The sequence below is a fragment of the Penicillium psychrofluorescens genome (assembly GCF_964197705.1).
Source record: "Penicillium psychrofluorescens genome assembly, chromosome: 6".
Classification (NCBI taxonomy): domain Eukaryota; kingdom Fungi; phylum Ascomycota; class Eurotiomycetes; order Eurotiales; family Aspergillaceae; genus Penicillium; species Penicillium psychrofluorescens.
The window spans coordinates 2141789-2168553 of record NC_133444.1 but is presented as its reverse complement, the minus strand read 5'-3'; the positions used below and the strand labels follow the sequence as shown (position 1 = coordinate 2168553).

Here is a 26765-nt window from a genome sequence, read left to right as displayed (position 1 = left end):
GAGGAGAATCCGCTAACAGCCTCGGCGTTCTACCAAATCGCCGAGGATTGTGGATCCGCTGATTGGATGGTTGGGTCTGATGACTCAGTGGTCCCATCGCGGGTGGGTTTGCGGCGGAGAAAACAGCAGGGCGCTGTTGGAAGGAAACAAGCACGATATTCAATGATGACTATTTGCAATAATGGTTATAATTTCTGTATAGGTGACGTTGATGAAGCCTAGTGGCAATAACAAGTTGAACTGGATAATAGGTCATAGATCTGTCATTCATCAATTGTAACTCTATCTGTCTATTAGTTTAATCGTCTGTATCATGCAGAATTGGTCGCCCCGTCTTTTTGGCTGGGCATAAATGCAGTCAAAGCATTTTCTCAATAGTTCTCAGTGTTCGGGATTGATTCCAAGCTTCCTCTCGGTCCATCGTTGCATGTCGATGCCCCATTTCGTGATAATCAGGACAAGGAAACCACTAGTTAAGGCAAAAAAGACGCCTGGGAATAGCATTAGAATGTAGGAGACCAATGTCAAATAATTGGGCAAGACTCACAAATGGTAAATGTCCAACCCACGCCAATAGAGTGAATCAAAGGGTCAACAGCTGCTGACGCCGCAGCAGCAAAGATATATTGCACGGCATACTTGCCACTGATAACCTCGCTACGGATACGAGGCATGACCTCTAGTGAAGGTAATTAGTTAGATATCCCACAGTCATCTCATGTAGCACTCACCAGCAGTATAAGTATTCAATCCATTAAAAGTACCCAACAGGCCCACGCCGGCAAAGAACGCACTGATAATGGGCAGAGGCATTCCACCCTTTTTCTCCTGCAAGGACCAGCCGTATACGAGGATTGCAGCTGGCAGAACACCAAACAGCGTAACAAGCCCGCTGTTGAGCCTGTCCTGGGGCAGCCGCACGCCGTCGCGTTTGCGGATCCATCGTTTCACAGCGCGGTCGGATAACCTGCCGCCAATGATGCTGCCAAGTAGAAAACCGATTCCTGGAGCAAGATAGAACAAGCCACTGACGAGAGGTGTGGTCAAGTGGAACCGTGGGTTGAAGATGGAGCGAGCAGAAGTAAGGAGGCCATATTGGAAGGTGGAGAGGAGGCCGCAAGTGAGATTCTAGCTTCGTGTCAGTGGAATACCAGAGAATGCTCCCAGGGACCAAAACGTACACAGAGAAAAACGTTTGGGTATATGAATGGACGGAAGATGCGAAGTGGGTTAAACAGGTGCAAGGCGGCCGAAAACCTCTCACGCTTGGTGAGTCCCTCGGTAGATTTCAGGGTTCGAAGTTCTGGCACTAAGAGCACAGAAAGAATCAAGCCAAGGCAAGCCATTGCAAACTGAAGCCAGTAGATGACGCGCCAGTGGGCGAAGGTGACAATGATGCCGCCGATACACGGGCCTAAATCGACAGTTAGATAGTCATAAGCCGGAACAGACAGCCAATACTCACCAATGGCTGGTCCGCTAACAGATCCAATCATGAAGACTCCCACGGCTGTTCCGCGCACCACCTAGACAAAATATTTGATCAATCAACTGTTCAGAAAAACAAGGGCTAAAATAACTAACAGGCTCGAAAATATCCGCCAGAATGGTCTGGCCGGACACCATAAAAAAAGTTCCAGTAAAACCACCTATCAAGCGCATTCCAATAAACATGTGCAGATCGATCGCTGCGGCAGTGCCAGCTGAAGAGCCGCAAAGCACGAGGATAGCCACGTTATAGGCGTTTCGGCGGCCGAAGATGTTACTGATCGGGCCCCAGATGAAAGACGAGAAACCCATGGCAATTAGCACGCCGGCATTGGTCACATTGAGAATTTCCGTGGTTGTGGAGAAATCGGACGCGATCTCCGGAGTGGCGGGAAGTAGCGAGGTACTGGAGAAAGTGATGGCGAGAGTCATCCAGCTGACCGTGAAGAGAATCAGGCATTTGCGCCATAGCGGAAGATGATATGAGTTTGACTGTTGAAGTTTGAGCTCTAAATCTTCCTTGTCGGTGTCGTCGAGAGAATTAGTCTGCGGGGACGATTTTTGCGACTCGATGGCCGGGCCGGATTCCATTGTGAGAGCGGTTCGGGAAGTAGTTCAAGATGAAATAATTCATGTGCTCCTGTTTGTCGCATGTCTAATCGGTATATAGTCTGTAAATCGTTCATCCAGATACAGAATGTTCAATAATAATGAAAACTCGGCGTCTCCAATGCGCGCATTTTGTAGCGCTGCTCCTTCGGCGTTTGTGCTGCATTGCCGAAGTAGCATTTTTGCACCGATCTCGGACTTTTTTCCGCGCGCGAATGGCGTTCTCCACAGTGAGAATGGCGCCGCCATGGCTGTCCTCTTAGTCATGCATAGATAGGGCTGTCAGAGTTTATTTGCAGTTTGCCTGATTGAGCCATTCCTCAAATGGTTATTCTTATCTTGCACAAGGGCTTCTATGGAAGTAAGAAAGCCCAAGAGCGTCGCGTTGACGAATGTAGCAAGACATCTCAACAGCTACAAAGTTCGGCACTTTTCGGACCGATCCGGCCATGTCAGTGAGTCCCCTATAACACTTGAAACCTCTCCTTCGGTCTCTATGTGATATCTGAGCCATGTGGTCCTGAAATGAATACCCCAGGGCCGGTCAACCAGCTGTCGTATAGGAAAGTTCGATGGTGAGATGCTCCCTCTTAAAGAGGCCAATCATGATTATCCAACAAGCTCAAGGTCGTATTAGGGTAGTGCTTTCGTTTATGCAGGATAAAAGCCTCCGCCCTCCCGGTCAATCACTCCCGGAATAATATAGTAGCCATTCATATTGGGATCGGCAGAGCGCCGCCCATAATGGCTGACCCAGGTAAGATAGTGTCTCAGAGGGTGTTTTCAGGACGAATTCGAAGTTGTGCGAGGGAAACCGAATTTGAAAAAGGACTGAGTTCAAGGGCAGATAGATGGAAGACGTGAAAATAGGGGCTCGGATGGCCAAGCGCTCAGCAATAGCCGAGATAAACACAGCCTCACATGCTTTAGGTTCAACATGCAGATCAATGGCGCCTGGTTGGTTCTATCGTAGCAACATACACACAAGAGACAAGGCATCCAATTCTTAACTGTTCTAGAGTGGACCAACTGGCAAGGATTGGGATCCCTATAGGTCACATGCAGGGTTTTTACTTTTCAGGGCATTTTTTCTATTTTGTCCTTGTCGATCATTAGTTAGCTCCGCCTTAAATTAGGGGACATTCCCAGGTTTAGCCTTCTGAGATTTTTTCTTTCGTGATTGCACTCCCCCATGGGACGCCGTACGTGCTATCTGCCACCAACTACTGCATAATTAGTTCAGCTGTGCTCGCTTAGCGCTCGTTTAGCCGTGCTCGTTCAGCCCTGCTCGTTCAGCTGTGACGTGTCGAGAATTAGCGCCAAAACAAGGCCCCCCACGGTTGACCGCCAAGCGACCCAGAGATAAACAAGCTCGCGGGACCCGTGAAATTAAGATTTAACTCTGTACACGCCTACTCTGTATACGCCTCAGGGTCGCCTGCACTCAACAAAAGATGGACTCGACAGAACTGATGGACTCAAAGGAACAGACATATGTCGAGCCGTCGTCTGCTGCGGCCTCTAAAAACCATGATGGGCATCTCGTCCTGATCCCCCAGCCGAGTACCCACCCTCGGGATCCCCTGGTACGATGCACATCGCACGAGCTCCATATTATTGATACATGGGTTTTTCTAACCTAATGCTTCCAGAATTGGTCCAGCCGGCAGAAATATGTCATCCTGGCCGTGCTCTGTCTGGCATCGTTCGCCGGCGCCATCGCGCCGCTTTCGGGCCAGCTGAACCTCGGCCAGCAAGAAATGATTTACCACAAAACAAAAATCCAGGAATCCTATGCGGTATGTATAATCAACTTCCATATCGTCGGAAATACGTCTCTGACACTAAACAGAATTCCGCCGCCCTTGCCGGCATGGCTGCGGGGCCATTCTTTTTTGCGCCCATCGCTCACATTCTGGGCCGCAGCTCGGTCATTTTCTGGTGTATCCTGTTCACGCTGGTCTGCCAGGTCTGGGGTGCTGTCATGACTCATCCGAATGATTATATCCCGTATGTGATGTCGCGACTGTTCGCCGGCTTTTTTGGTGCGGTGCCGACGGTCCTGGGCCCGCGCATCGTCACCGACTTGCTCTTCCTGCACCAGCGTGGGCGGGCCTTCACGGCACTCCACATGTCCTTCCTGTTCGGCACGATTGCAGGCCCGACTTTCTCCGGTTTCATCTCGGCCGGCGCATTCTTCCCTGTGGAGTTCTGGTGGACGGTCGGCCTGCTGGGCTTCACGCTCATCTGCTGCTTCGCGTTCCTGGAAGAGACCGGGTTCAATCGCGAGTCTCTGCACAAGAATCCGGAAATACCGCGTAGTCTGGTCGCCAATCGTTTTGCAACATTTTTCTTTGGGCACAGCGTTGTGCAGCCGACTACTTTGAGTGAAACGGTATGTCATTTTGGTCCCATACTAACGCAACGATTGTCTGATTATTCTCCCCAACAATAGGTCAGGATTGGAATCACGCCTTTCCTTATCGGTATCTGCCCAGTCACGATCATCATGGGCATCTTCACACTGATCTCCTTCGGATTCTACGTCGGGGTCAATGCTCTCACGCCCGTGTTTCTGCAGAAGCCCGTCGCGGAGGGCGGCTACGGTTTCTCGCTGGAGCAAAACGCGGCTTTCACCTTCTCCCACTGGATCGGTATCATCGTTGTGCAGTTTTTCGGCCATTACCTGAACGACAAAATCCCGCTGGCGCTGGCGCGCCGCTGGAATGGCGGTGTCTGGAAACCCGAGTATAGGTTGCATGTGCTGTGGCTCCCGAGTTTAGTTATCAACCCAATCGGTCTGGGCATCTTCGGCGCCGCCATGCAGTACCACCTGCACTATATGGTACTGGCACTGGGTGTGTTCCTCGTCACCGTCGGCTCGCTCTCTAGTGTGCCCGTCACGGTCAACTATGTCGTCGAGAGCTTCACCAAATATCCCGCCGAAGCTGGTATTGTCATTGGCGCATACCGCATTGTTTATGGTCTCACCATCACCTTCTATATCAACCCGTGGGTCGCGGCCGTTGGCGTTGGCTGGGTGTATGGCATGATGGCTTTCTTTGCCGTTTTCTCATTCTTCTTCGTCATGCTTCTTATGTGGAAGGGGCACATGATTCGCGGGATCCAGTTTGCCCATCTTGCGTCTAGTGAGGAGGGTAAGAAGGTGCTGGATGATTAAATTGTTGGAAATGTCTGGGCCTCACAACTCGGACAGATATCCTGCTTCAGTTTGTTGATAAACATAATCTATCTTAGTACACGATATACTGTTCAGTACTCAACTCAAATCTATCTGATTGGACATCCTTGAATGTGTTAACTATAATATTGGCTAAAGTTAGATGTAGTCAACAACATAACACTAGATAAAGTCGTCTAGGCAATTACGGCTACCATACACGCGAATTATCTACAGTATTCGACTCTAAATTGCTGTCAACATAGAGTATATCACAACCACTGTTCTTTGAGAGTCAATTGAAAGTTTGCAAACAACAATTCACTACTCGTTCTTTGCTTTCCATCCGATCGAGGTTATGCCACCTCGATGTGGTCTGCCTGCCCCCCACCCTCCTTCCTATCCACATATCCGGTCAAGGTCACGTCCTCCCCTCGTTTGATCCGCTTCCACAGCTCGTCTGCTTTCTTCACGGGTGAAACGCTCCGGTCCATGAAGGCCAGGTCCACAGCCTCCAAGCTGAACCCCGCCGTCTCGGGGTACAGGAAGTAGATCATCGGGACGAACGCAAGATTGAAAGCGGCGAAGATGATGTATGTCTTCCAGTGGATGTTATCTATCGCGGACGGAACGATTTCAATCACGACAAAGGTGGAGAGCCACAAAAAGGCTGTGGCAAGGCCAATCCCTTTGGATCGATGGGCCAAGGGGAGGATCTCTGGTCCATAACACTATTGACGGTTAGCACCCATGATTTGCGCTTGAATGGGACGCTACTAACCCAGATACCGCCCATGAACCCCCAGGTGTAGAATGCTTGGTATGCGAATAGCATTACGGCCGCCACGATTCCGGACACCGTGGTATCGATCGCCAGCATCGCTGCCATCACCACCATCACTGCGGCCATTCCAATGGCCGATGTCATGAACGAACGTCGTCGACCTAGCTTTTCAATGGTGTACCACGTCCCAAAGGAGGCAAACAGGAACCAGATTTGGAGAAACCCGGACATGAGTAGGGCTAAATGGCGAGAAAATCCGACCGAGTCCTCGAAACTAGGTGGGATGTTAGCATGAACTAGCGTGTCTGCGAGATGGGTCCCTTTCGTACATGACAGTTGTATAATAGCTGATGGGCGTGCTGCCACTCCACGCCTGGCACGCATTGAGCAGGCATGCGAGGAAGACCCGGCGCCGAGAGCGGACGTGGTCGTCTCGAAGCAGATCCATCCAGCCTTTCTGCTCACTTTCAATCGCAAGAGCATCCTGGATTTCTGCCACCGTGTTGGCCAAGGCAGTCTCATCTACGACACCCTTCGAAGATCGTAGCAGGCGGAGGATATCGGTGGCTTCCTGGTGACGATCGTTCTGGAACAGCCAACGAGGCGCTGCTCCTAGCGTCAGAGTTCACATTTCTGGATCGAACGGGCTGGGGCCACTTACACTCGGGCATGAAAAGCAGCATGACATTCAAGCAAATTCCCAAAAATGCTTGAAAAGCCATGGGAAACCGCCAGGAGACGCTGCTCGCATACGCAGACATGGCATAGTCAAGCCAGTACGCCAGCACCTGGCCCAAAATCAAGAAACTGAGCGACACGGCAAGCAACATGCCGCGCTTGTCTCGTGTCGCCGTTTCGGACTGCCAGACCGGCAAGTTGCTAGTGATCAGCCCCAACCCTAGTCCCGCCACGATCCGGCCTACAATCAACTGCGCGACAGAGAAGCTGGATGCCTGCAGGATCGCACCCAGACTAAGAACGCCCGAACCGACCTGGGCGACCGTCAACCGACCCCATCGACCACCACTGAAAGCGGTGCAGAGGCAGCCGACCAGACAACCGATCACAAATAGCGCGGTCACGGTGCCTTCCATTGACGAACTGAGATGGAATGTGTCCTTGAAGGCACTGGCCGTCAGAAGGCCCCCAATAACTCCATCGTCGTACCCTGAGAATGAAGTCAGTTCATGATTCCCTCCTGTGTGCACTCATGCGAGGTTTACCGAAGATAATAAAGCCCATTCCTGAAGAGCAGGTAATGGCAGACAGAAGCCCTCTCCCGGAGAGCCCGAGATAAACCATAGTGTGTGAGATTTACGGTAAGTGTGCCAGCCAAATTGCAAACAGAAATCCTACCAGGAGATGGGGTGCCGTCTGGGTTTTCTACCCCGACTGCATGTGAAACTTAAACGGTGATCTCGAAGGCTGAGACAACGGACCGGGGGCACCGGCATTGAATCTGCCTGCTCAAGCCTTGGTGTGGGGGTTGCTGGGGCTAACCACTGCTCACGCGGGGAACGTGGATCCTTTGACCCACGGTCAGCTTCCAAAGATCTTGATGTGGCTCAAAAGCTAAACAGTTGCGATTGTTCGCACTCAGAACTCAAAAGAGAGCGTGGGGGTAATTGCGTGGGGTAAACTGCGTGGGATGAGACTTCCTTCAGCTTGAGGGCAATCCTGCCGATGTCTCCTATGCTCTATCAGGCTGACCTCGGGCTGATCCCGAGGAACTATTTGATTCTGCTGGTAAGCTCTCAAGTCATTCCGGATGCTATTGGTGGAGATTTCCTTTCTTTCGTCGGTTGTTGTGAAACTGATCGTTTAGATTTAGAGAAGGCTATCATCTCCAGCTGTGCCCATCTACAATGCAGCCTTAATCTACTATCGACGCTCTTAAGATGACATAGAGAGCCCTAGAAACAGAGCTAAATCGTTCTGGTCGATTGCCTTGTCAGCCCCGACATTGACAAGGATTGAAGTAGTCATCTACTAACCTCGGTATGGGTGAAATGGGTGCTGGTCACGGGTCTCACTGTTAATCTCCCAGAGTGCCATTGTCGGCGCCCGATTTACCGTCGCCTAGCCTTGTGGGGTAGACAGGACTCTAGTTCTATCCGTTCTTCTTTGTTCGCCCGTTTAGACTTACGCAAGCATCAGGATGTCCAACTAGTGCAACAGCTTTTGTAGGAATTAAATTTCAATAAGATTGATCAAATCTATAAGGGTGTCTTGCTTCAAATGTCATTTTCCTCACTCAAATCTCCTATGGAAGACTCCTCCCAGGCCGAATCGCTAAACTACTGGGCAAGAAAGCAAGATACAGTATGAGCGGGTTTTGACGTCGACCCGAAAGAAAAAGAACTTTGTTTGCAGGCCAAGAAGACAGAATTATGTACGCACAGATACCAAAAAAATCCAACAGGAATACAGAATAGAAGGAATGGGGCATTGGCTGAGATAGCCGATGCCGGCTCCCGTCACGATAGAGAAGAATGCCACACACAGCCTCTGTACTGGCTTAGAGAACGATCATACCGACACCAGCAAACAGAGCGGTGACAATGTAGGCACCGAGCTGCCAGTTGCCCACGCGGACGGCCTGAGGCATAGCGCCAGGGATACCAGCACCCGAGGTGGTGGTGGAAGCACCGCTGCCGCTGGAGCCGGAGCCGGAGCCGGAGCTGGGGGCCAGGGTGCCAACGATGCTGTTCGTGCCTTGGGCACCGATCTTGCTCATCTGCGTAGCGCAGGTGCCGGAAGCGCTAGTCGCGGCCTTGGTGCTGCCGACGCCGCTGAAGCCACAAGGATTGCCCTTGCCGTTCTTGTTCTTCTCGTAGTAGTTGTTCATGGCCCAAGCCAGCTGCTGCTCCAGAGAGCACATGCTGTAGGCGCCGTACACACCCAGAGTTCCGTTGTGCGCGACACCAGACACGTACTTCGCATTATCAAGGCCATAGAGGTAGCCGATATTGTTGATCATCAACTTTTGCGAGGTACCCGACTTGGGCACACAGGTGAGGCTGTCGTACATGCACGAACACAAGTCCGCGTCAGGCATCGGCGGAAGGCCGGTGGGGTTAGCGAGCCAGTCGGAGTTCGTGGCGGGGCAGCTGGCGCCAACGGTGGTCGTGGCGGAGTAGTCGGCGCTGTTCACGCCAGTCGGAGTGGCCGACTTGATCTCTTGCGACAGATAGGTGTAGTCTGGCAGCTCGCTGACCTTTCCGTTCTCCACTTGAACGAGACCGTAGTTGTTGTCAGTCTGGTAATACATGTACACGATACCACCGCTCCACACGTTTTCCATTTCAGGACCGTATAGGGTCGGGATGTCATAGAAGTGACGCGGAGACGGGGTGTTGCAGCCGTATTCCGAGAAGAAGGCAGGGACGGGATAGTTCTTAAACTCCTCCGTACGGGCCTGGTAGCCAGACGTCTGGTAGGTCGAATGTCCGCACCACTCGTAGATATTGTAGCCGAACATGTCAATCGAGTCAGACGGGTCATCGCAGACAAGGTAATTGGCAACATAGTCGCGAATGGCCGAATTGTCATCAGTCGCGTAACCGATGGCCAAAGAGCTGCGGTAGCCCTGATCCTTAATGTAGGTCTTCATATCACGAACAGCAGCCTTGACGAAGGGCATGGAATCCGTGTTACCAGGGTTGTCAGCCACTTCGTTTCCGGCGAAGAAACCAATGACGTTGGTGTAGTTTGCGAAAGCATCGACCACCTGAGAGTAGCGCGTGAAGAGGTCGGTGGTCCACTGGGGGTTGCTCTGGTCGATCGACTGCGAGGGCGACGCCAGATCGGTGATCACGTAGATACCGGCGTCCGCCAGAGCCGACATGCATTCATCGTGGTTCTCATCGGGGTTGACGGCGTAGGTACGGACGACGTTGGTGCGCAGCGCGGTCAGGTAAGGGATGTCACGCTTGCAGCTCTCCACATCGGCCAGGGGATCGGTGTAGTCAGAGGAGCTGGAACTCTGGCCATTGCGGGCGCTGTAATCGGGCTGGTAGGCAACACCACGGATGTAGAACTCGGTGCCGTTGTTGGAGTAGAAAAGTTTCTTGCCCTTGATCACAATCTCGGGCACGTCGGCAAAGGCGGTCCCGGCCAAGGCGAGGCCGGCAAGGAGAGAATACTTCATTGTGGAATGGGACGCTCTAGATGAGCCAAGCGAATGTCACACAAACAAAAAAAAATCACAGAGAATGACTGGAGAAGAATTAACGAAGGATGAAGGAAAGAGAGAAGAGAGGAAGAGACGGAGGGAAGAAAGGAAGAAGAGGGAATTGAAGAGAGCCAGGGGAAGCGAGTAGCGTGATTGGGCCGAGGAGTGGGTGGTTCCCCTGGCACACCAATTGGTGCAACTGACGCATCATCAGCCAGGCTGTGCTCTACATTTGATTGGCATTGGCTCCACCGGGCCATTGGGTGGGCCCCTTTCTTCTGAGACAGACCCTCCACCGTGTATTCGCTAGTACTCGCCTGGACAGATCCAACCCCCGGCCGGTCCCTCACTGGCCAGGCGTCCCGGCTCCACTGCGGTCAATACGGCTTCAATTCTTTTTTTCGGTCGATGCCTCCTGGACTGCGCGTATGGCCCTCCCCCCTCCCAGTGCGCTTTCACAAAAAAGCTTGTCTCTTGCGCTAGCGACGATCATTATGATTCCTCCGATGATGCGTGTATTGCTCGCTAGCAGCATGCAGGCAGCAGCGACCTTGCTGATAAATACCCCCTCGGCCACTCGCTTTGGATTGCTTACTCTAAAGCGAGTCGCGTTGCTTGGGATTGACTATAGCGTCTCCGGCCTACGCCTCCTTTGGGTCCGTGCCCCGGATATTACGCCGTCTCAAACATCTCCTTAGACAGCAATGGGCGGTCGGGAACACGAAGTGAAACCCTTTGTTCCAGTTGACGGGTAGACAGGCAGAGACGTTTTATGCTTCAACCCTCCACAGCGGCTAGCCGACTCCACTTCGCGCAGACTGCTGTACTGGGTCTGTGCTGCGAGTCAAGATGGCAACCGTGACCGTAAATAGACGGGGCCTGACATGCGTGACGTGCCGGACCAAATAACTCATTGTAACGATGTCTCATCCAGCGCGACCCAGGGTTCAGGGGCTGCAAAAATAGATCACTGCAGTCCAGTCTGACCCCTAGCTATCAAAATACGTCAGAAAGGAATTGGATCGTCTCGAGTTTATTGATCTGGTTGGACAACGGGGGTGGGTAGTGTCCATCAATAATTTCCTGCCCGCGACCAAGCTTTTTAGACCGAGCGGGCAGATCTCTACTATTTTTCTCGATTTTTACCCCGTTATGGAGTTGGACCAACTCCTTTTATTCCGCTGTGGACCCTGGGCACTTCGCTAGCGATTTGGTTTTCATTGTCGCGCTGAATATGTCAAATCTCTCGTCTCTGCAGATGGCCCAGAGGTCACCATGAGATATTTGCGAGACGCTTTGAAATCGCAGTTGCGGTTTCTTCGGTTCCAGACCTGGCATCTTTCGAAAACTGTACCTTTCGGTGGGATTTTGTTCGGCAGCGAATGGATCAACTAACTCCTGCATCATTCTCCTGAAGCATTTCTGCTATCCTTGATCCCTTAGTTCCTCTCAAAATAACTACATTTCCCAGCTTACTGATCTGATGTCCGACAAAAGATGCCTTTCCTGCTATCCCGAATGTTCATACAGCCACGATCATGTGGCCAGAAGGTACATGACTATTGAATGTTGTGGCTAAGCAAGTTGCTTCCAGTGACAATCGACGGACGTGGGATCTTGAATTCTTTCGTGGCAGGGTGAAAGAAGTCTAGATAATTTAGAGCTCATAGTTGGACCCTATAGTGTACAGCACTGGGTAAAGCGAAATATTTAGAAATATATAACTACCAGTTGTGTTCTAGCCTTCAGAGATCACAAAAGCGGAGATAGCAGAAAAGCTGCTGCCTGGGAATATATATAGCCAACAGGAGGCGACAGTTATTCCTGCACAGACTTCGTGTTTACATTCGTGGCAGCTTTTGAACCACCCTAACCTCGCCCCCGTCGCTGGAACGCATGTACACAGCCAGCTTTAATGCTGTCCAAGGACTACGAGACTTCCCCCCAGGCAGCTACCCGCAGCTGATCCAGTCGGGATCTGATACCTGATCCACCGGCTACTCGCCGAATGACGGGCAACGGATAGCTACCAAAAACCACAGCAGAGATATCCCAACGGCTATGTGGCTGATCCATACAGCAATATTCGAAATCAGATATACCACCGTTCTCTCACGGAGTGTTTCCCGAACCCTACTCCGAAACACGCTAATCCCAATGTAGTATGGTAGTGAAATCGTGAACGAACTTCTAACGCACTCTGCTATTTAAAAATGGTCTAGGAAAGAAGTGAAAAGATTGGCTAGCCAAGAGGTTTGCTCCCCTTTTAGCATCAAGCGTGGGCCTGTGCATCCCCTAACACCATAAGACCCCCAGGTCTTGACATTATTGGGGCGTTTTCGGATTACTCAAATACCTCCCCATTCTTCAGTCATTTCAAAGTCTGGTCTTTCCAAATATCCGGCGACTTTCTGATAGAATCGCCATGTGTGATCCCGCATTCAATATCAAAATAGGCAATCTTTGTCTTTCGCATCTATTGTGGAACAACTTGGAACATTGCCAGTTTCTTGCAAAGCTAGAAAATACTCTAGGGGTCCCTAATAGCCGTCCTTACAAGGACAGCACTACACCGTTGGAGAGTGCTAAGGAGAAGCTCCATCATGCCTACTAAGTCAACTAGCGTGGAGAATATTGTAAGGGAATATACCTGATCTCTCTAAAGACCACATCAACAAGTCTATCTGCTTCTACGGGCCTCAAGAATGCTAGCCGCAATGATCAATAGGGTAGAACGGAGGAAGGCGCGGTGATGATCGGCTGTATCAGCCTAACCAATTGGAATCGTTAGATTCCAACTCCCTCCGTGGAATTATTCGTCTCTATATTACCAGAATACCAAGGCTAGGAGAAGGGCACAGAGGCAGCTCGTGCATTGTTACAGTTCGCCAAACAAAAGTACGGACTCACAGAAATTTGGGCATTTATTCATTCCGTTGGCTATATTAGGGCACCTCGAGCATTCATGGACAAAATTGGTCTACAAGATAAGGGGTAGGCCAGACGGTATGGCTTACCGGGGGTTGTTTATGCAACAAGTAAGATGAACAAGGAGACAATTATGGCAGAAGGCTCTCCTATTCAATATGATGAAAATCTAATGGACTTAGGTACATAAGTGAAGCGCTCCTAATTGAGCAGTACTAGTCTCACCGTAAAGTCACCGCCTTCTGCGACCAGTTTCCGAGACACTCCCATAAACTTTCCTCGGAAAGCTTCGTGTAATTTAGCGGTACATATAGGGAGAGCATTTCCGAGCTGGATCTTCCATTTTTAATTTCATTGTCGAGTCGTATGTAAGGAGGCGTATGGCGTCCGTAGACGCAGAAAGAGTGGGTCAGTTGGTGTACCACATCTAAGAAGCCGCGTTGGGCGCTGTTAAGGCCAAGTCTCGAGTCTAGAGAACAACAATGGAGCATCTTCAACCAGATGAAGAACTAGGACACGACACTCTCTTTGGAACACAACAAGTGGGGATTGGATTTCGCCTAGTTTTGCATAGAACCTTCTAGTCATGAGACTTGTATTTCTACTCAAAAGTACAATAGCATGTATCTTTACAATGTACGTACGAGGGCGATTATTTACGCCAAATTCATATTAGGCTGAGCGTATAATGTGACTAGGGTTTGAGTCGGTATCTCTATATCGCGATATGGAAGGCAGTAACGGCCGCCACTGTACCAAATGAACTACTGCAACACATTGCAAAGGACCTGGAATGCGTGGAGCATATAAATGCATTTACTCGAACAAATGCCCGCCTTCACAATCTCATAAACCCCTATCTTTATCGTTATGATGTTCAAGAACTCGGAAGTTCGGCATTATCGTGGGCTGCAAAACATGTGCAAGAAGTGACAGCCCAAAGATCGCTAGATCGAGGAGCTCATGCCGAAACTCTGTCTAGAGTTGATCAAACGCCGCTATTGTTAGCAGCACAGAATGGACATGTGGCGGTAGTCAAGCTCCTACTAGCTATTGAAGGCGTCAACCCATACTCCCAGGATTCTGACAGAGGAACGCCGTTGTCGTTAGCAGCACTGAATGGACATGAGGCGGTAATCAAGCTCCTACTCGCTACGGAAGGTGTCAACCCAGATTCCCAGGATAATTGGGGAAATAATCCGTGAGAGTATGGTGGTATATCTGATTTCGAATATTGCTGTACACGAGCCAGCGAACCATGACGTCGCGCTGAAGAAACAGCCACAGCATCTATCCGATACCTGTCTGTGCGTCTGACCCGTTTTCACGATGGCAAGCCACCGACGTGGCACCGATGTGCTGCCTAACCCCCGCCCTGTCCGAGCCTCATCTCGGTAGGGAGGAATATGGAGCAAAGGCTGCAGTCCAACCTGGCGACAACAATAATGAGATGCACCCTCATCTCTAGGCCTCTGTTAGCCCAACACGTGACCACATCCAGACGCGCCACCCCTGCGTGGCTTGTCGGAGATTGAAGGAGGGATGAAAAGGGGTGACGGATGCCAAGAGCGGGCTATAACGTATAGCCACCCAATAATGCGCGCCCCATTGCTGTTGATTCGATCGATCAATTGTTACCCGCCCGTGCTACCGTCAACACCACATCCATGATCCTAGACGTCAATCATGCGGTGTGACAATAACTAATCCAGGTCGGAGCGGACAAAGCGGACAGAGTTCATCGACGCCAAGAGATGATGATCATTTCTGTTCGGCAGTTTGAACCCCAACGAGAGGGATGGTGGTTTGATGATCTATGGTTGTTATTACCCCAACAGGAGAACAAAAAAAACCCCCAATAATAATGAACGGGACGCCTCGATTCCTTCTATGCCTTTCAAACCAACCAACCCCCTGCCAAACGCCCGTGTTTCTTTCGCGGCCTGCCAAGCTTATAGTACTCCACCCGCTATCGCGATCGGCCTGGGGAGAGTGGCTGTGCAAAAGTTTTGGTGGTCTCAATTGGACTTTGCGCTCTCGAAGAACTCACCTGCGGATACTCGTCATTCTCTCTCTTCACACTCTCACGTTTTCCTGTTTTCCGTCTCTTATTTTCCCACCGACAAAGAATTGCTGGATTCAGGGTTCATTCAACTCCATTCCTCTTCCTCCCTTGCTAGTCCTCGACCCCTTTTTGGTACATGAATCATCCCGGGTCTCGCAACGAAAACCCTCCTAGCTGCCTCACATCTGCGCCGTGCTCTGTGCTCGCAACTGCTCGTGTGGCTTAATTGAGGCTGACGCTCCGCCTCGAGTTCTTTCATCTCGTGTGTCGCATCGCTAACCACAACCGGAGAATCTCGTTTGAAACTCAACAGTTGTCTTACAGCGGCCTAATGTCGTACGTGTTCCTGCTCAATGGGATTGGGCGAGTCCCCGTGGCGTACTCCATCAGAGCGTCTACCCTGCCCAGCCGCTCGTCTCCCAAATCCGGTTTAAAACGTCGAGGAAATAAATACTCATGGATCTCCTACAGAAACGCATTTAATTGATATCACCACATTTCCACCCATTAACTCACTCACTCACCATGCGTAAGTCGCCGCAGCTGTCTTCTTGCACTTGTTTTGGGTTCCGCCATACTGAACGCACTACGAACTAGACATCTATCGGCGTCAGGCTCGCACGCTGGCATGGTACGACGAGGAAGGCGAGCAGCCGTCGCATAACCCGTTCAAAAAGATCCGCGCTCGCCGCCGTCTCAACCGTGCGCAACAGGCGGATTCCATCCCGCTCGAGGAACAGCCTCGCGAACGGGATCTGGGCGAGTCCAGCGCGTTCCCTCCCCCGTCTGCAGGCAGTGGGATCCCTCCGTCGGAATCGATGCGCAGCCAGGAACCTATCAACAATACCTCGCGTTCTCTGAACGGCGAATCCCCGGACTCCCAGCCGCGTAAGCGTGCCGGATTCCTGGGCAAATTTGGGCACCATGATAGTAAGGATGATGCCTCGTCTGAGGTGGATAAGCCTGCGCCTCAAAAGTATACTCTTGGGAGTCAGCTGAAGGCGACTGTCTTTAACTCCTGGATCAATGTCCTGTTTATCGCGGCGCCTGTTGGGAGTATGTTGCCTGCTTTCCGCTCTTTCGTGGTGTGTGGATGTGTGCTGACGGCCGGGCCTCGATAGTTGCGCTGCATTTCGTCAAAGTCAACCCCATCGCTGTCTTCGTGGTGAACTTTATTGCCATCATGTATGTCGAACCCCTGTGTTCTGGCTAAATCAACGGCTGACTTTTTACAAAGTCCCCTCGCAGCCATGCTTAGTTATGCGACAGAAGAGATTGCCATACGGTATGCTCGTCCTCAGTGCGACTCGACACATTCAGACAGACTAACTAATGATGGCTATAGCACCGGTGAAACGATCGGTGGTCTCCTGAACGCCTCATTCGGGTATGTCCCGCACACTCGGTCCTTCGCACTGCAGGAATCCTCACTAACTCTCGCAGTAACGCGGTCGAACTGATCGTCGCCATCATCGCCCTGGCCCACAATCAAGTCCTCATCGTCCAGACCTCTCTCATCGGCAGCATGCTCTCCAATCTGCTGCTGGTCATGGGCATGTGCTTCTTCTTCGGTGGTGTCAACCGTCTGGAACAGCACTTCAACCCCATCGTCGCGCAGACGGCCGCCAGTCTGCTGGCTCTGGCGGTAGCCAGTCTGATCATCCCAACCGCGTTCCACTGGTCCGCAAACTCGGCCAAAGATAAAGTCACTCCTCTCTCGCGAGGTATGTATTCTATTATTAGTGTCATTCAACCTCCAGGTTTGAGCAACGCTCACGCCCTGAAAATCATATAGGCACCGCCATCCTCCTCCTAATCGTCTACGGCTGTTACCTCTTCTTCCAGCTCAAATCCCACACCGAGATCTACAACCGCCCCAGTCCCAAGGTTGAGAAGCGCGGGAAACGCGTCAGCGAGGGCGACGCCACTCGCGGCATTGCGCAGATGGGCAAGATGAGCGCCACCATGGGCGGCCAGGAAGCGCAGAACATGGCACTGAACGATCCCGACGACGAGCAGGAGGAGCCGCAGCTTAGTGTGTTGACGGCCATTTTGACGCTGTGCATTGCTACTGCGTTTGTGGGCGTGTGCGCCGAGTTCATGGTGAGTACTTACCGAGCTGTCCTGTCCCTGTTTTCGGAGGTGATTTACAGGCGGCGTATGATATTAATGTCTTCTGATCTAGGTCGGTTCAATTAACGATTTGGTTAAAACGACTATCATTGGAGAAACCTTTGTTGGATTGATTCTGCTGCCTATTGTCGGTAATGCGGCGGAGCATGCCACCGCCGTGACAGTTGCTTGCAAGGACAAGATGGATCTCGCGATCGGCGTGGCAGTTGGGTCGAGCATGCAGATTGCGCTGCTGGTGCTGCCTCTGGTTGTTGTTCTCGGCTGGATTCTTGGTATGTCGTTCTTGTTCTTGTTCTTGCTCTTTCTGGTGCCGTGTGTGACAAGGGCTAACTGTTTCGTCTGCAGGCAAAGAGGCAATGGTACGCAGCGAGGGATTTCGAATTCGATGTGGACCATATCACTTAGCTAACTACTGTCACAGACTCTCCAATTCGATGCGTTCCAGGTGGTCCTGCTGTTCGTGTCTGTTCTTCTCGTCAACTACCTCATTTCCGACGGCAAGTCGCACTGGCTGGAGGGTGTCCTGCTGATGACCATGTATCTGATCATCGCCGTTGCTGGCTGGTAAGCCTATCACCCCTGATTTCATGTTTGTGTTGCCTCTGATTCTGATCGTCTGCTAGGTTCTACGAGTAATCGCCGGCTGGACGCGGTGCTGGGATTGACGACAGTTAACTCCGCTTGCACGGATCTCAAAAGCAGTGGGTGGCCTGTGATGGTTCGATTTTTTATTTGCGGCCTCTTTTCTCTGCTCTTATTCTCGGTCCCAATCCCCCAATCACTTTTCTCTTCTCGGCATTGTATTATTTCCTTTTGTTGCTGCTTTACTTGATGACTACCTATACCCCCCTTGATGTGGTTTGTGTTGTGCTGTGTTGCAGGTCGAATACATAACAAGATCCAGTAGTGTCCATAGTATATTCAGTTTCCATAAAATCTTTATTTTTAATATTATTTCACAAAACACAGATAGACCTGGCCGGTTATACCAGTGAATACTGTAGACATTGATCGCGAGGGTTTTCCGATCAGGCTAAATGCAAGCCAAGAGCCCCGACCGAAAGAAAACCCAGCCCAAAGACGCCGAAGATAGCCTCAAGTCGCAGGAGGAAACCTCGTTATATCATCAATACGGCCCATCAGAGAGGCCAGAGACAAAGGGCTAAATGGAACTCTCAGTTGAACGTGGCCCGAAATTTAGTAATTGCTCGCGCCCCAGCGAGCCCAATTCCGACCCGGTCTCGGGATCCCTAGCGATAACCTTTTAACCGAACCGATGTGGGGATGGGCTCCGGACGAATTTTGCTTCTTGGACCGGGCCATCCTCATCACCAGCGCCACTAGTTGTATAAATACGAGGACGGTCACTTGTTAAATGTGTCTAGTGTTCCAGCCGGGCTGGATGTTTTAGCCTAATGCTTTGCCAACTACTTGATTGGTGGACTGGTCACATCCCGTTGAATTTCGGTCGGCCCTCTTTCCGCGGCGCGGAGGGCAAGGCTCCGGGTGACCCTCGACCGAGAGATCCTGTGTGGTCGGGATTGGAGTTAGTATCCATACGGGAGGCCCGGAAAGTTGAATTGGTGACCCATCCACTTCTGTGTTGATTTGCCCGCGGATGGCTTCAGAACCAGACGGCCTGGATGCGCACAACACCGATTCGGTGATCCGGATCGCGGCACGGCAGCCGAATGGTGATTGATGTGATCGGGTAATGAGGCGCGCAAAGGGGATCGGACGGAAAGGGGGAAGGAGGAAGAGAAAGGTCCGTGAGAAGGGGCCGGCGTGTTGTCCTTTCAGATCCAGAGGGTCAGCTCTCGGGCGCCTTTCGCCCAGGCCCGGCTGTATTTAATATTAATCACCTGTCGACGAGTGGCTCGCTCCCAGGGGAAGGAGAGTTAAAAGCCAAGGCCCCCGAGATGACGCCGTCGCACTGGGAGGTGGTACGGGACTTGGAAACTCTGCTAGGGCTTCCCTTTTAAGCTTCTCCACATGGCACACTCGGCGTGGATGTCCCTTTTTTGCGCCGGATATCCACCGGCGACGACTCCACCGACCGTCTGACACGAGGCAAGGAATTGCCGTGAGATCTGGGGGCACATCAATCACATCAATTGTGGAAGAATGCCCTGCAATAGTCATAGGGTTCGTCCAATTGATTGCTGTAACTCCTCTGCTGCTGCTGTCCTGGCCTTGCGCTGTCGGAGCTGTGCTCTGACCAGCCACGGTACGGAATCGGGCGATTTACCTAACGAAAAGCGAATGCGGGGTTGGCCGTCGGTTCGCCTGTCTCGGAGCCCAATCAGGGCCTAAGTCGGACGGGGCCGAACGCCCAGACGGAATGCTGGGAGGAAGGAAAAACTCGGTGTGCGACTTTCCCGGGTGCATGTGCTGCTGGCTGTCCAGATTCGCTAACCGTTGGCTGGCTGGGCTGGACGGCCCGTTCGCGAATACAGGCCGGATCACGATAATGGGCAGGATGATCGAGAAGATTCACAATGCTTGGGGGACAGAGTATACGGATCTCTGTTCCCCCGCGGGGAGCCCCGGGGGGGCGCATTCAGGGCCCGGCGATTGGACCGATGGGCTGGCTGGTGGAATACCCGAGGCGCGCCCTCGCCCCATGTGCACCGGCGGACAGGTCCTCCTCCTTGCCTATTCGGGCGTTCCCGAGAGGATAAGAGATCGGGAGGGAGCCGACTGAGGGACGGGCCAGACTAGAACCGTCGTGTTGCGTGTGGGTAACACACCTGTAGAGGGAGAGAAAAGGGTAGGGGAGAAAGAAACCGTAGGTTACTTCCTTCCTGGCTGTAGCAGTCTCGGCACCCGGAACCCCCGTCACTCCCCACGCCCTCCGCACTTTTCACGCTCCCCAGCGGCTCTTTTGCTCGGCCTGCCACTTGCTCGGCGTCTGGCCACACTCCGTTCCTTCCCGACTACCCATCGCTCTGTCTCGTCGCTCGCCATTCCCGGTCCGGTACCCCCGTGTATTATTCTGTCTTCCCCCACACTTTCGCTCTTTCCTCCCTTTTTCCCTGGATTTGTTCTTCTTCTTTCCCCAGACTCTCTCCCCTCCTCTCTCTCTCCCTCCCCCCCCCCCCCCTCCACCCCTTCCTCTCCATCCATGCGATTCATCTTCCCGGTACGTTTCTTGGATCCTTTCGGCCCCATTCAGTGCCTGCAATCCTGACCTGCTCGGCTTTAGTCCCGAGCACCACCTGAACCCTCTCCTTCCTTCGCTGAACCCCGGCGACACGCAAGCGGTAGATGGGCTTTGCAGCGCGCTCCCAGCGAACGATCCGAACCTTCGCACTGAAGTAGTGCACGCCCGCGTCTGCCTAAACATTACACTTACACCCACGATGCGGTCCAGCATCGCCTGCGCCCGCTGCCGGCGCAGCAAGATCAAATGCGTCAATGCCGGCATCGACACCACCTGTCGCGCATGCGAGTCCTCAGGTCGAGACTGTGTTTACCCAACCCCGGCCATCGGTGTGAGCGGCGGCGCCAAACGGGACCTGGCGGCATTAGCAGACGGCGAGGACCGAAATGGCGAGTGGGATGGCCCGAAGCGACAGCGCTCGCGCAAGACGATCGGCATGTCGGGCGCCTCAGCGGGCTCCAAGGCCGGCCTGGATGCGCTGGACTCGTCCATTCTCACGACCAAGGTCTGGGAAGCCGTCTTTGATCTCTTCCAGTCGCATTTCGCTACACTTCTCCCTTTCCTTCACCCTGCGACGTTCCTCGGCCAGATTCGCCAGCTGTCTGCGCCAGCTCCCCTGCCCTCGGTCCCGGTGATCGATGGGCAAGACCCCTCGCGGATCGTAGGATCCAAGTCAGATCCTTCGGCTTCGTTGATTCCGTTGGGAGTGCTGGCGCTCACTGCGCGCTTTCACCCGCCGCTGGTTTCCTACCACTCGCCAGCATCACCTGGTCACCCCTCCAATCCTCTTGCCGCATCCGAGTATTATGCGACGGCATTGCGCAGCCGGCTGGCCGGCATTGATGGCGCAAGTCTTGCCATCACCGATCTTGCGCGCACGCAGGCTCTCTTGATGCTGGCGCTGCACGAATGGGGCATGTGCCGCGGTAAGAGCGCCTGGGTTTACGTAGGAATGGCCATCCGGGTGGCGCAGGCCATGGGTCTGCCTTTTGAATTGGAAAACGAACTCCCATCGCGTGATGCGCCGCGCTTCTCGCCAAGCCTCAAAGCCGACATCGACCACTTTGGTATGTCGCGGCGCGTTGAACCCAAAGAGCAAACATCCGACGACATCATTGCCTTGGAGACCAAGCGCCGCACTTTTTGGGCTTGTTTCCTACTTGACCGATGCCTCAGCAGCGGCAAGTACCGTCCACGCATGATCGAAGTCAAGGAACTAGGCATTCAACTCCCCAGCGACAACGCATTTGCCTTCGGTGAGCGTGTACGAACCGCCCGGCTCAATGAGCCGACCGTGCGCCGTCCCCAGAGCTTTGGATCTCAGGGTGTTCAGATTCCCAGCATCCGACAAAGTTTAGGATTTGGTGATGAGAAACTCCCCGTTGCGAACGGCACGCCTGATGGCAAGTCATGGTCTCCCATTTCCCGTCGCAAGGATTCGAGCGAGGACGAGGTTGACCGGTGGGAGGTCGGCGCCGAAGAGTCGGTGCTCAGTCGAGTGATCCGGATCATTCGCATTTGGGGTAGCATCACTAAGTGGTCCTGCGCTGGTGGCCGCCGGACCGAACAATACCCGCCCTGGCATCCCGAGTCCCGTTTTGCATCGATTCGCATGCAGTTGAATGAGTTCCAGGATGGCCTCTCCCGCAATCTGCAGTATTCGCTGCGGAATACTGACACGCACATCATGTACAAGACCACGCTGGCATCGTACACGGTCATGCATGTTGTCTACTTTCTGTGTGTGATTGTCCTCCATCGTGCCTACGTCCCGTTCCTGCCCCTCCGCTGCAACGAACCAGTCGGCCCATTGGATGACCCCCTGCTCCCAAATGACAAGATGAGCGGGGCACCCGAGGACTTTTGGCGGGACAGCGCGCGCGAGCTCTTCAAGGCGGCGCGCCAGATGATCGACCTGGTGACCACCTGCCAAAGCCGCGGCGCGCTCGTTGACACTCCCCTGGTTGGTTTTGCTATCTACAACGCTGCGTTCATCGGTGTTTATGGCACTCACTTCCCGAACCTGGACCCAGACGGCCTCATGGGAGCCAAGCCGCCCCCAGCGAACCATGACAGTCACCAACCCGGGGCCGCGCAGGTTCGCAAATCTCTAGATATCCTGCGAGAGATGCGCCCACGCTTGAAGATGGCCACAGGCTGGTTCCGCACCCTGAACCGCCTTAACAGCTACTTCTCGAAGGCGAAGCGTGATCTCCGTCGACACTCACGCAATCGGGGTGACAGCATGTCCGATGCGTCAGATCACCCTGTCACCAACGGGTTCCGACAAGGCGGTGGCGGACCAGAAGAATTCAAGCTGCTCGAAAAACTCTTCCTTGATTTTGGGACGATGGAAGATCAGCTGCCAGATTCTGGGTTTGATGAGGATGGCACTGCGGCGCTCGCAGCCGGGGAACCGATGCCGGATCGGACCAACAACCTCAGTGATGCTGGCAGCAATGCTGTCAAGAGCGAAACGGGGGAGGCTGGAGATCCAATGGATGGTGCTGGTGGACGTCGCGAGTCCTGGGTGCCAATCAACAGCCCAGGGATGCCTCCTCCAGGTCATGAAGGAGACCGTCGCCCAAGCCTGCCGCTTCCGACCAGCCGTCCCATGCCATCTCAATCCCCTTACTCGCTCCCATCATTACAGCAGCACCATCCCGATGGACCTCTGTATACCTCGTCTCCTGGTTTACCCTCGCTGTCCGCAACGAGTAACCGCCTACAACCTATCAACTCGTGGCTCCCTTCACGCCCACAGGCGCCGCCACCACCGTACTCCCAGGCACTGCCGCCCATCAATGCTGCCACCTCGCACAGCGGGCCTCTCCTCCCACCGCCAGGCTCTGTGACCCAACTCGCTCCCTCACCCCCTCTGACATCAATGGAGGGTCCTGACACCAGTGCGTGGTCAACCAGCCTTGGCGGAGACGATATCCTCGCCTTCTTGGATGCAGGTGACTGGACACAGTTATCCTCAAATCTGCCCTCGGAAGTCGGCATCCCCTCTGGCTGGCTGAGCATGGTGTGGACTGAATTCGGTCGATAAAAAACTCGAGCTGGGCCGGGTTGGGGTGGAGTGTCGCACGCTCCCTCCCTCCTGTGTATGATTATTCTCATCTTTTCTTGTTACCCCTCGTCCGCTACGTGCTTACGTACTGTACGACTATATATGGCCGCGGGCGACCACAAAAAAAGGGTGATTTTGGGTTGGGTTGAGGAGTGCCAGTGGATCTGGGACCGGACTGGTCTCGCTAGTCGACGGACCATGATACCAGCATCATTGCGTTGCATGTCTCTCACTCTCTCATTGTGTTGCTATCTTGTTGTTTGTTTATGCTTATCTGCCATCCGGCGCATTGGTCTTTGTTTCCGTCAATGAGTGTGTGTATCTTATCTTTTCCAGCGAGCGACTATGGGAATGGGTGGTATGGAATTATCTCTTCATTCGGGCTGGTGATATTTTTTGATTCTTTTTGATTCTGTTCCTGTTTCTTGTTCGAACGATGCGCTTACGACCGGCCATGGCGTTGCACTGACTGTCTGCCAATTATCTGTTTCTCCTTGTTATCAACTTATCAACCTAGGAAGCTATTTCTGACAATATTGATTCCTGCGTTTGGATATCTTCATCCTTCCATCCTTCTACCTAAAATAGGAATCCGAGCACTCTGATGAATTCATAAAGCTCATAGCTGACTACTTTCGACAAGGATATCAAGAGTTGGAGTCCTCGTCATTTGTTGCTTTACAGATTTTTTTAGCGTGAGGGGGAGTGACGATCGGGGGCGGATCCCGCCTACATAAAACGTGTGTGACCACTAGCTTAGCGCCCTCAACTCGCTTCGAGGTACGATCGTCTCTAATCCTTGCTCGCTACCAGCCATTGTGCAGTTCGCCCGGGTTCTTGAAATGAATGATTTATTTTCTCTGTTAGTTACATGACTAGTGTACTTACTGCCACTTTGTTTGTAAATGTATTACCAGAGCTGGCTAGCATGATGGTAGGCAACTAACTTGCTCAGCCGCAGCGCGGACAGTGCATATGTGCCGCAGCGAAGATGGCTGTGTAAAACAAAACGAATGAAAAGGTACATCTGCACCCGGGTGATTGAGGCTGATACGGTGACTATGTGTTGGCTCCGGTGGGTTTTAGGGATGAGGCTCTCAACATCACAAGAGAACCAATATGGCAATGAAAGAAGGGTTGGTTGTGAGGTCCGGGGACGGTTTGTAGCTTATTGTGAATCAATACAATAACTGAGAAGAGTACTTGATGATATTAAATATTAGACTGTTGGATTTTTGCGCGCGTAAATTGATATCTGGGCATTCATGCACTTCGCAACTTTCAAATAAACTACGTATGTTGGCATCCCACAGTTTATTGCCTCAAGACGTTACTTAGATTTATTGCGGCCTCGTCTTGGACCATCCAATGTATCTGATGCACGGGGCACATACAGCCTGTCTCGGCAATGGGGGCATTGGGAGATGTAAACTGCCACGGCTAGATAGAAGCCAAATCAGCACTTATTTCAAGATAGGAAGAGAATCTGGACGTGCACATACTTCCGGTAGTGGTAGTTGCGTCGAGTTTTCTAATGGCGATAGTTCTGTCTTCATCTGATACATGATAGCTGAGTTGATGTCCTGAAAGGAAGAGACAGTCGTCGAGCCCCCTGGGCTGTAGCAGATGTCCTGTATCTGGCCAGCAAGGGCAAGAGATGTTTGGTCCACTACCTCTGGAAAGGCATCGTTGGGCAAGGAAGCAGGTTGCACCTCAAAAGGTGAAATTCGGGCGTCATATACTGGAATATTCTCAGTGGCATAGATTTGATTATTGATCCATTCAGCAGTGGCAATGGTCGGCGCATCTGTTTCATTGCTCCTGTTCGTGGTAATCCTAGGATGTGACGTAGGTGGTAAAGACGCCGATTCAGACCGTTCTTCGGAATTGGTTTGGCTGGATTCCACATGAGGGGATGCTCTCATAGACTGGCTATCTAGAGATTCATGCTGACTGTAATCATTGTGAGATTGGTATGTGAGATGAGGATGCGAAGTTGGCGGGAATCACTTACCTCAGATGCTGTATCAAGCTCTGGGGGTGTTCGAAAGCGACCGTGCATCCGATATGGGTACAGTGATAGAGCTTCTTAGCCCTATGGCGCATCTCGTGTCGTCTTTTGTGTTCCGCTCTGGTAAAGACCTATACATAGGACGGTCAGAACGTTGGCCAAATGTGCGAGTGCTCAGAACTTGCCTTGTCGCAATCCGGATATTTGCATCGATGAACTCGCTTCCCTTTCTTTGCTATGCTGACGCGTCGAGTTCTGGGTGTGTAAGTGACAGAAAGGGAATTTTCACTCGAGTCTTCCCCGTCACACTCGTTCTCGCAGACTATCCGCGTCATGGTATCGTGTTGGAGTTACTAGGTGGAGGCAGAGTCTTGTGAGGATATTGTGTAAGAATCAGGTATGAAAGAATTTCCTTGGAAGACTGGCAAAGGTGGCCCCGTCACAAAATGGGACGAGATTCGAAGCTTGAAGAGGGAAACAAGTTCAAGTGATCTGGTCCCACCCTTTCTTATAGAAGCGCCTGAAAATTTACTTTCCCTGATAAAGGTCTAGCCCTGACCGCCCTGTTGGTAAGACTTGGTCAGATGCTGTTGGGAGATCGACCGCGCCTCTGACACCCAATGATTCCATTTTGACCGGGGTAGTTGCCCCGTGCCGCATCTTAAACCTGTAGACCCAAGATAAATCGATACAGATTACAACCCGAATGGGGCCATTTCGCTCTTGAGACAAGCATCTAGTATAACGCCCCGTACAGTGAAGGGCAGATCCACTCCCATCCAAGGTTATCGGCTAGCCATAAGAGGCGGTAGGTACAGAATACATCAAAACTTTGCAAGCACAATACACATGGCTTGCAGGGATAGTGAAACACTCTAACATACATTACGCAAGTAGCCAACTTGCAGATCGACCAGCCGCACACGATGGGAATCGATGGCGACAGCAGTTCCCTCAACAAATTATACGGATAAAGACTTGTAGATGGCCTGTAGACAGCACAAAAGATATAGCATACACTTGGCCGAAAAATGTTTAGCCGCTAGTGGGAAACACTCTGATTATAAAACTGCTGGAGAGTAACAAAATGCTTCGATGAACATGTTTGAGGCTAATCTCAAGAAAGGATGTCCTTGCCACGTGGGAAGTGACTGCT

General features: G+C 52.2%; 6 protein-coding genes across 6 annotated transcripts; 3 read left to right on the top strand and 3 right to left on the bottom strand.

Annotated features, from left to right (window-relative positions):
- Positions 1-381: 381 nt before the first annotated feature.
- PFLUO_LOCUS9300 (uncharacterized protein) lies at positions 382-2079 on the bottom strand (the record flags this gene model as incomplete). The annotated part of the gene is made up of 6 exons (XM_073787114.1): positions 382-491; positions 548-679; positions 732-1128; positions 1182-1414; positions 1466-1526; positions 1585-2079. 6 exons carry the CDS (start codon positions 2077-2079, stop codon positions 382-384), a joined length of 1428 nt encoding a protein of 475 aa, XP_073643301.1.
- A 1472-nt stretch (positions 2080-3551) lies between these two features.
- Positions 3552-5278, top strand: PFLUO_LOCUS9299 (uncharacterized protein; the record flags this gene model as incomplete). The annotated part of the gene is made up of 4 exons (XM_073787113.1): positions 3552-3683; positions 3750-3896; positions 3950-4492; positions 4553-5278. 4 exons carry the CDS (start codon positions 3552-3554, stop codon positions 5276-5278), a joined length of 1548 nt encoding a protein of 515 aa, XP_073643300.1.
- A 356-nt stretch (positions 5279-5634) lies between these two features.
- PFLUO_LOCUS9298 (uncharacterized protein) lies at positions 5635-7156 on the bottom strand (the record flags this gene model as incomplete). The annotated part of the gene is made up of 4 exons (XM_073787112.1): positions 5635-6009; positions 6060-6336; positions 6392-6668; positions 6724-7156. The coding sequence occupies 4 exons, from the start codon at positions 7154-7156 to the stop codon at positions 5635-5637; spliced, it is 1362 nt and encodes a 453-aa protein (XP_073643299.1).
- A 1424-nt stretch (positions 7157-8580) lies between these two features.
- Positions 8581-10212, bottom strand: PFLUO_LOCUS9297 (1 3-beta-glucanosyltransferase gel4; the record flags this gene model as incomplete). The annotated part of the gene is made up of 1 exon (XM_073787109.1): positions 8581-10212. The coding sequence occupies one exon, from the start codon at positions 10210-10212 to the stop codon at positions 8581-8583; it is 1632 nt and encodes a 543-aa protein (XP_073643298.1).
- A 5542-nt stretch (positions 10213-15754) lies between these two features.
- On the top strand, positions 15755-17998 carry PFLUO_LOCUS9296 (uncharacterized protein; the record flags this gene model as incomplete). Its single annotated transcript, XM_073787108.1, has 11 exons — positions 15755-15758; positions 15827-16285; positions 16351-16414; positions 16467-16514; positions 16575-16616; positions 16673-16953; positions 17025-17332; positions 17415-17634; positions 17708-17721; positions 17784-17926; positions 17986-17998. The coding sequence occupies 11 exons, from the start codon at positions 15755-15757 to the stop codon at positions 17996-17998; spliced, it is 1596 nt and encodes a 531-aa protein (XP_073643297.1).
- A 2726-nt stretch (positions 17999-20724) lies between these two features.
- On the top strand, positions 20725-23577 carry PFLUO_LOCUS9295 (uncharacterized protein; the record flags this gene model as incomplete). Its single annotated transcript, XM_073787107.1, has 1 exon — positions 20725-23577. The coding sequence occupies one exon, from the start codon at positions 20725-20727 to the stop codon at positions 23575-23577; it is 2853 nt and encodes a 950-aa protein (XP_073643296.1).
- Positions 23578-26765: the final 3188 nt, after the last annotated feature.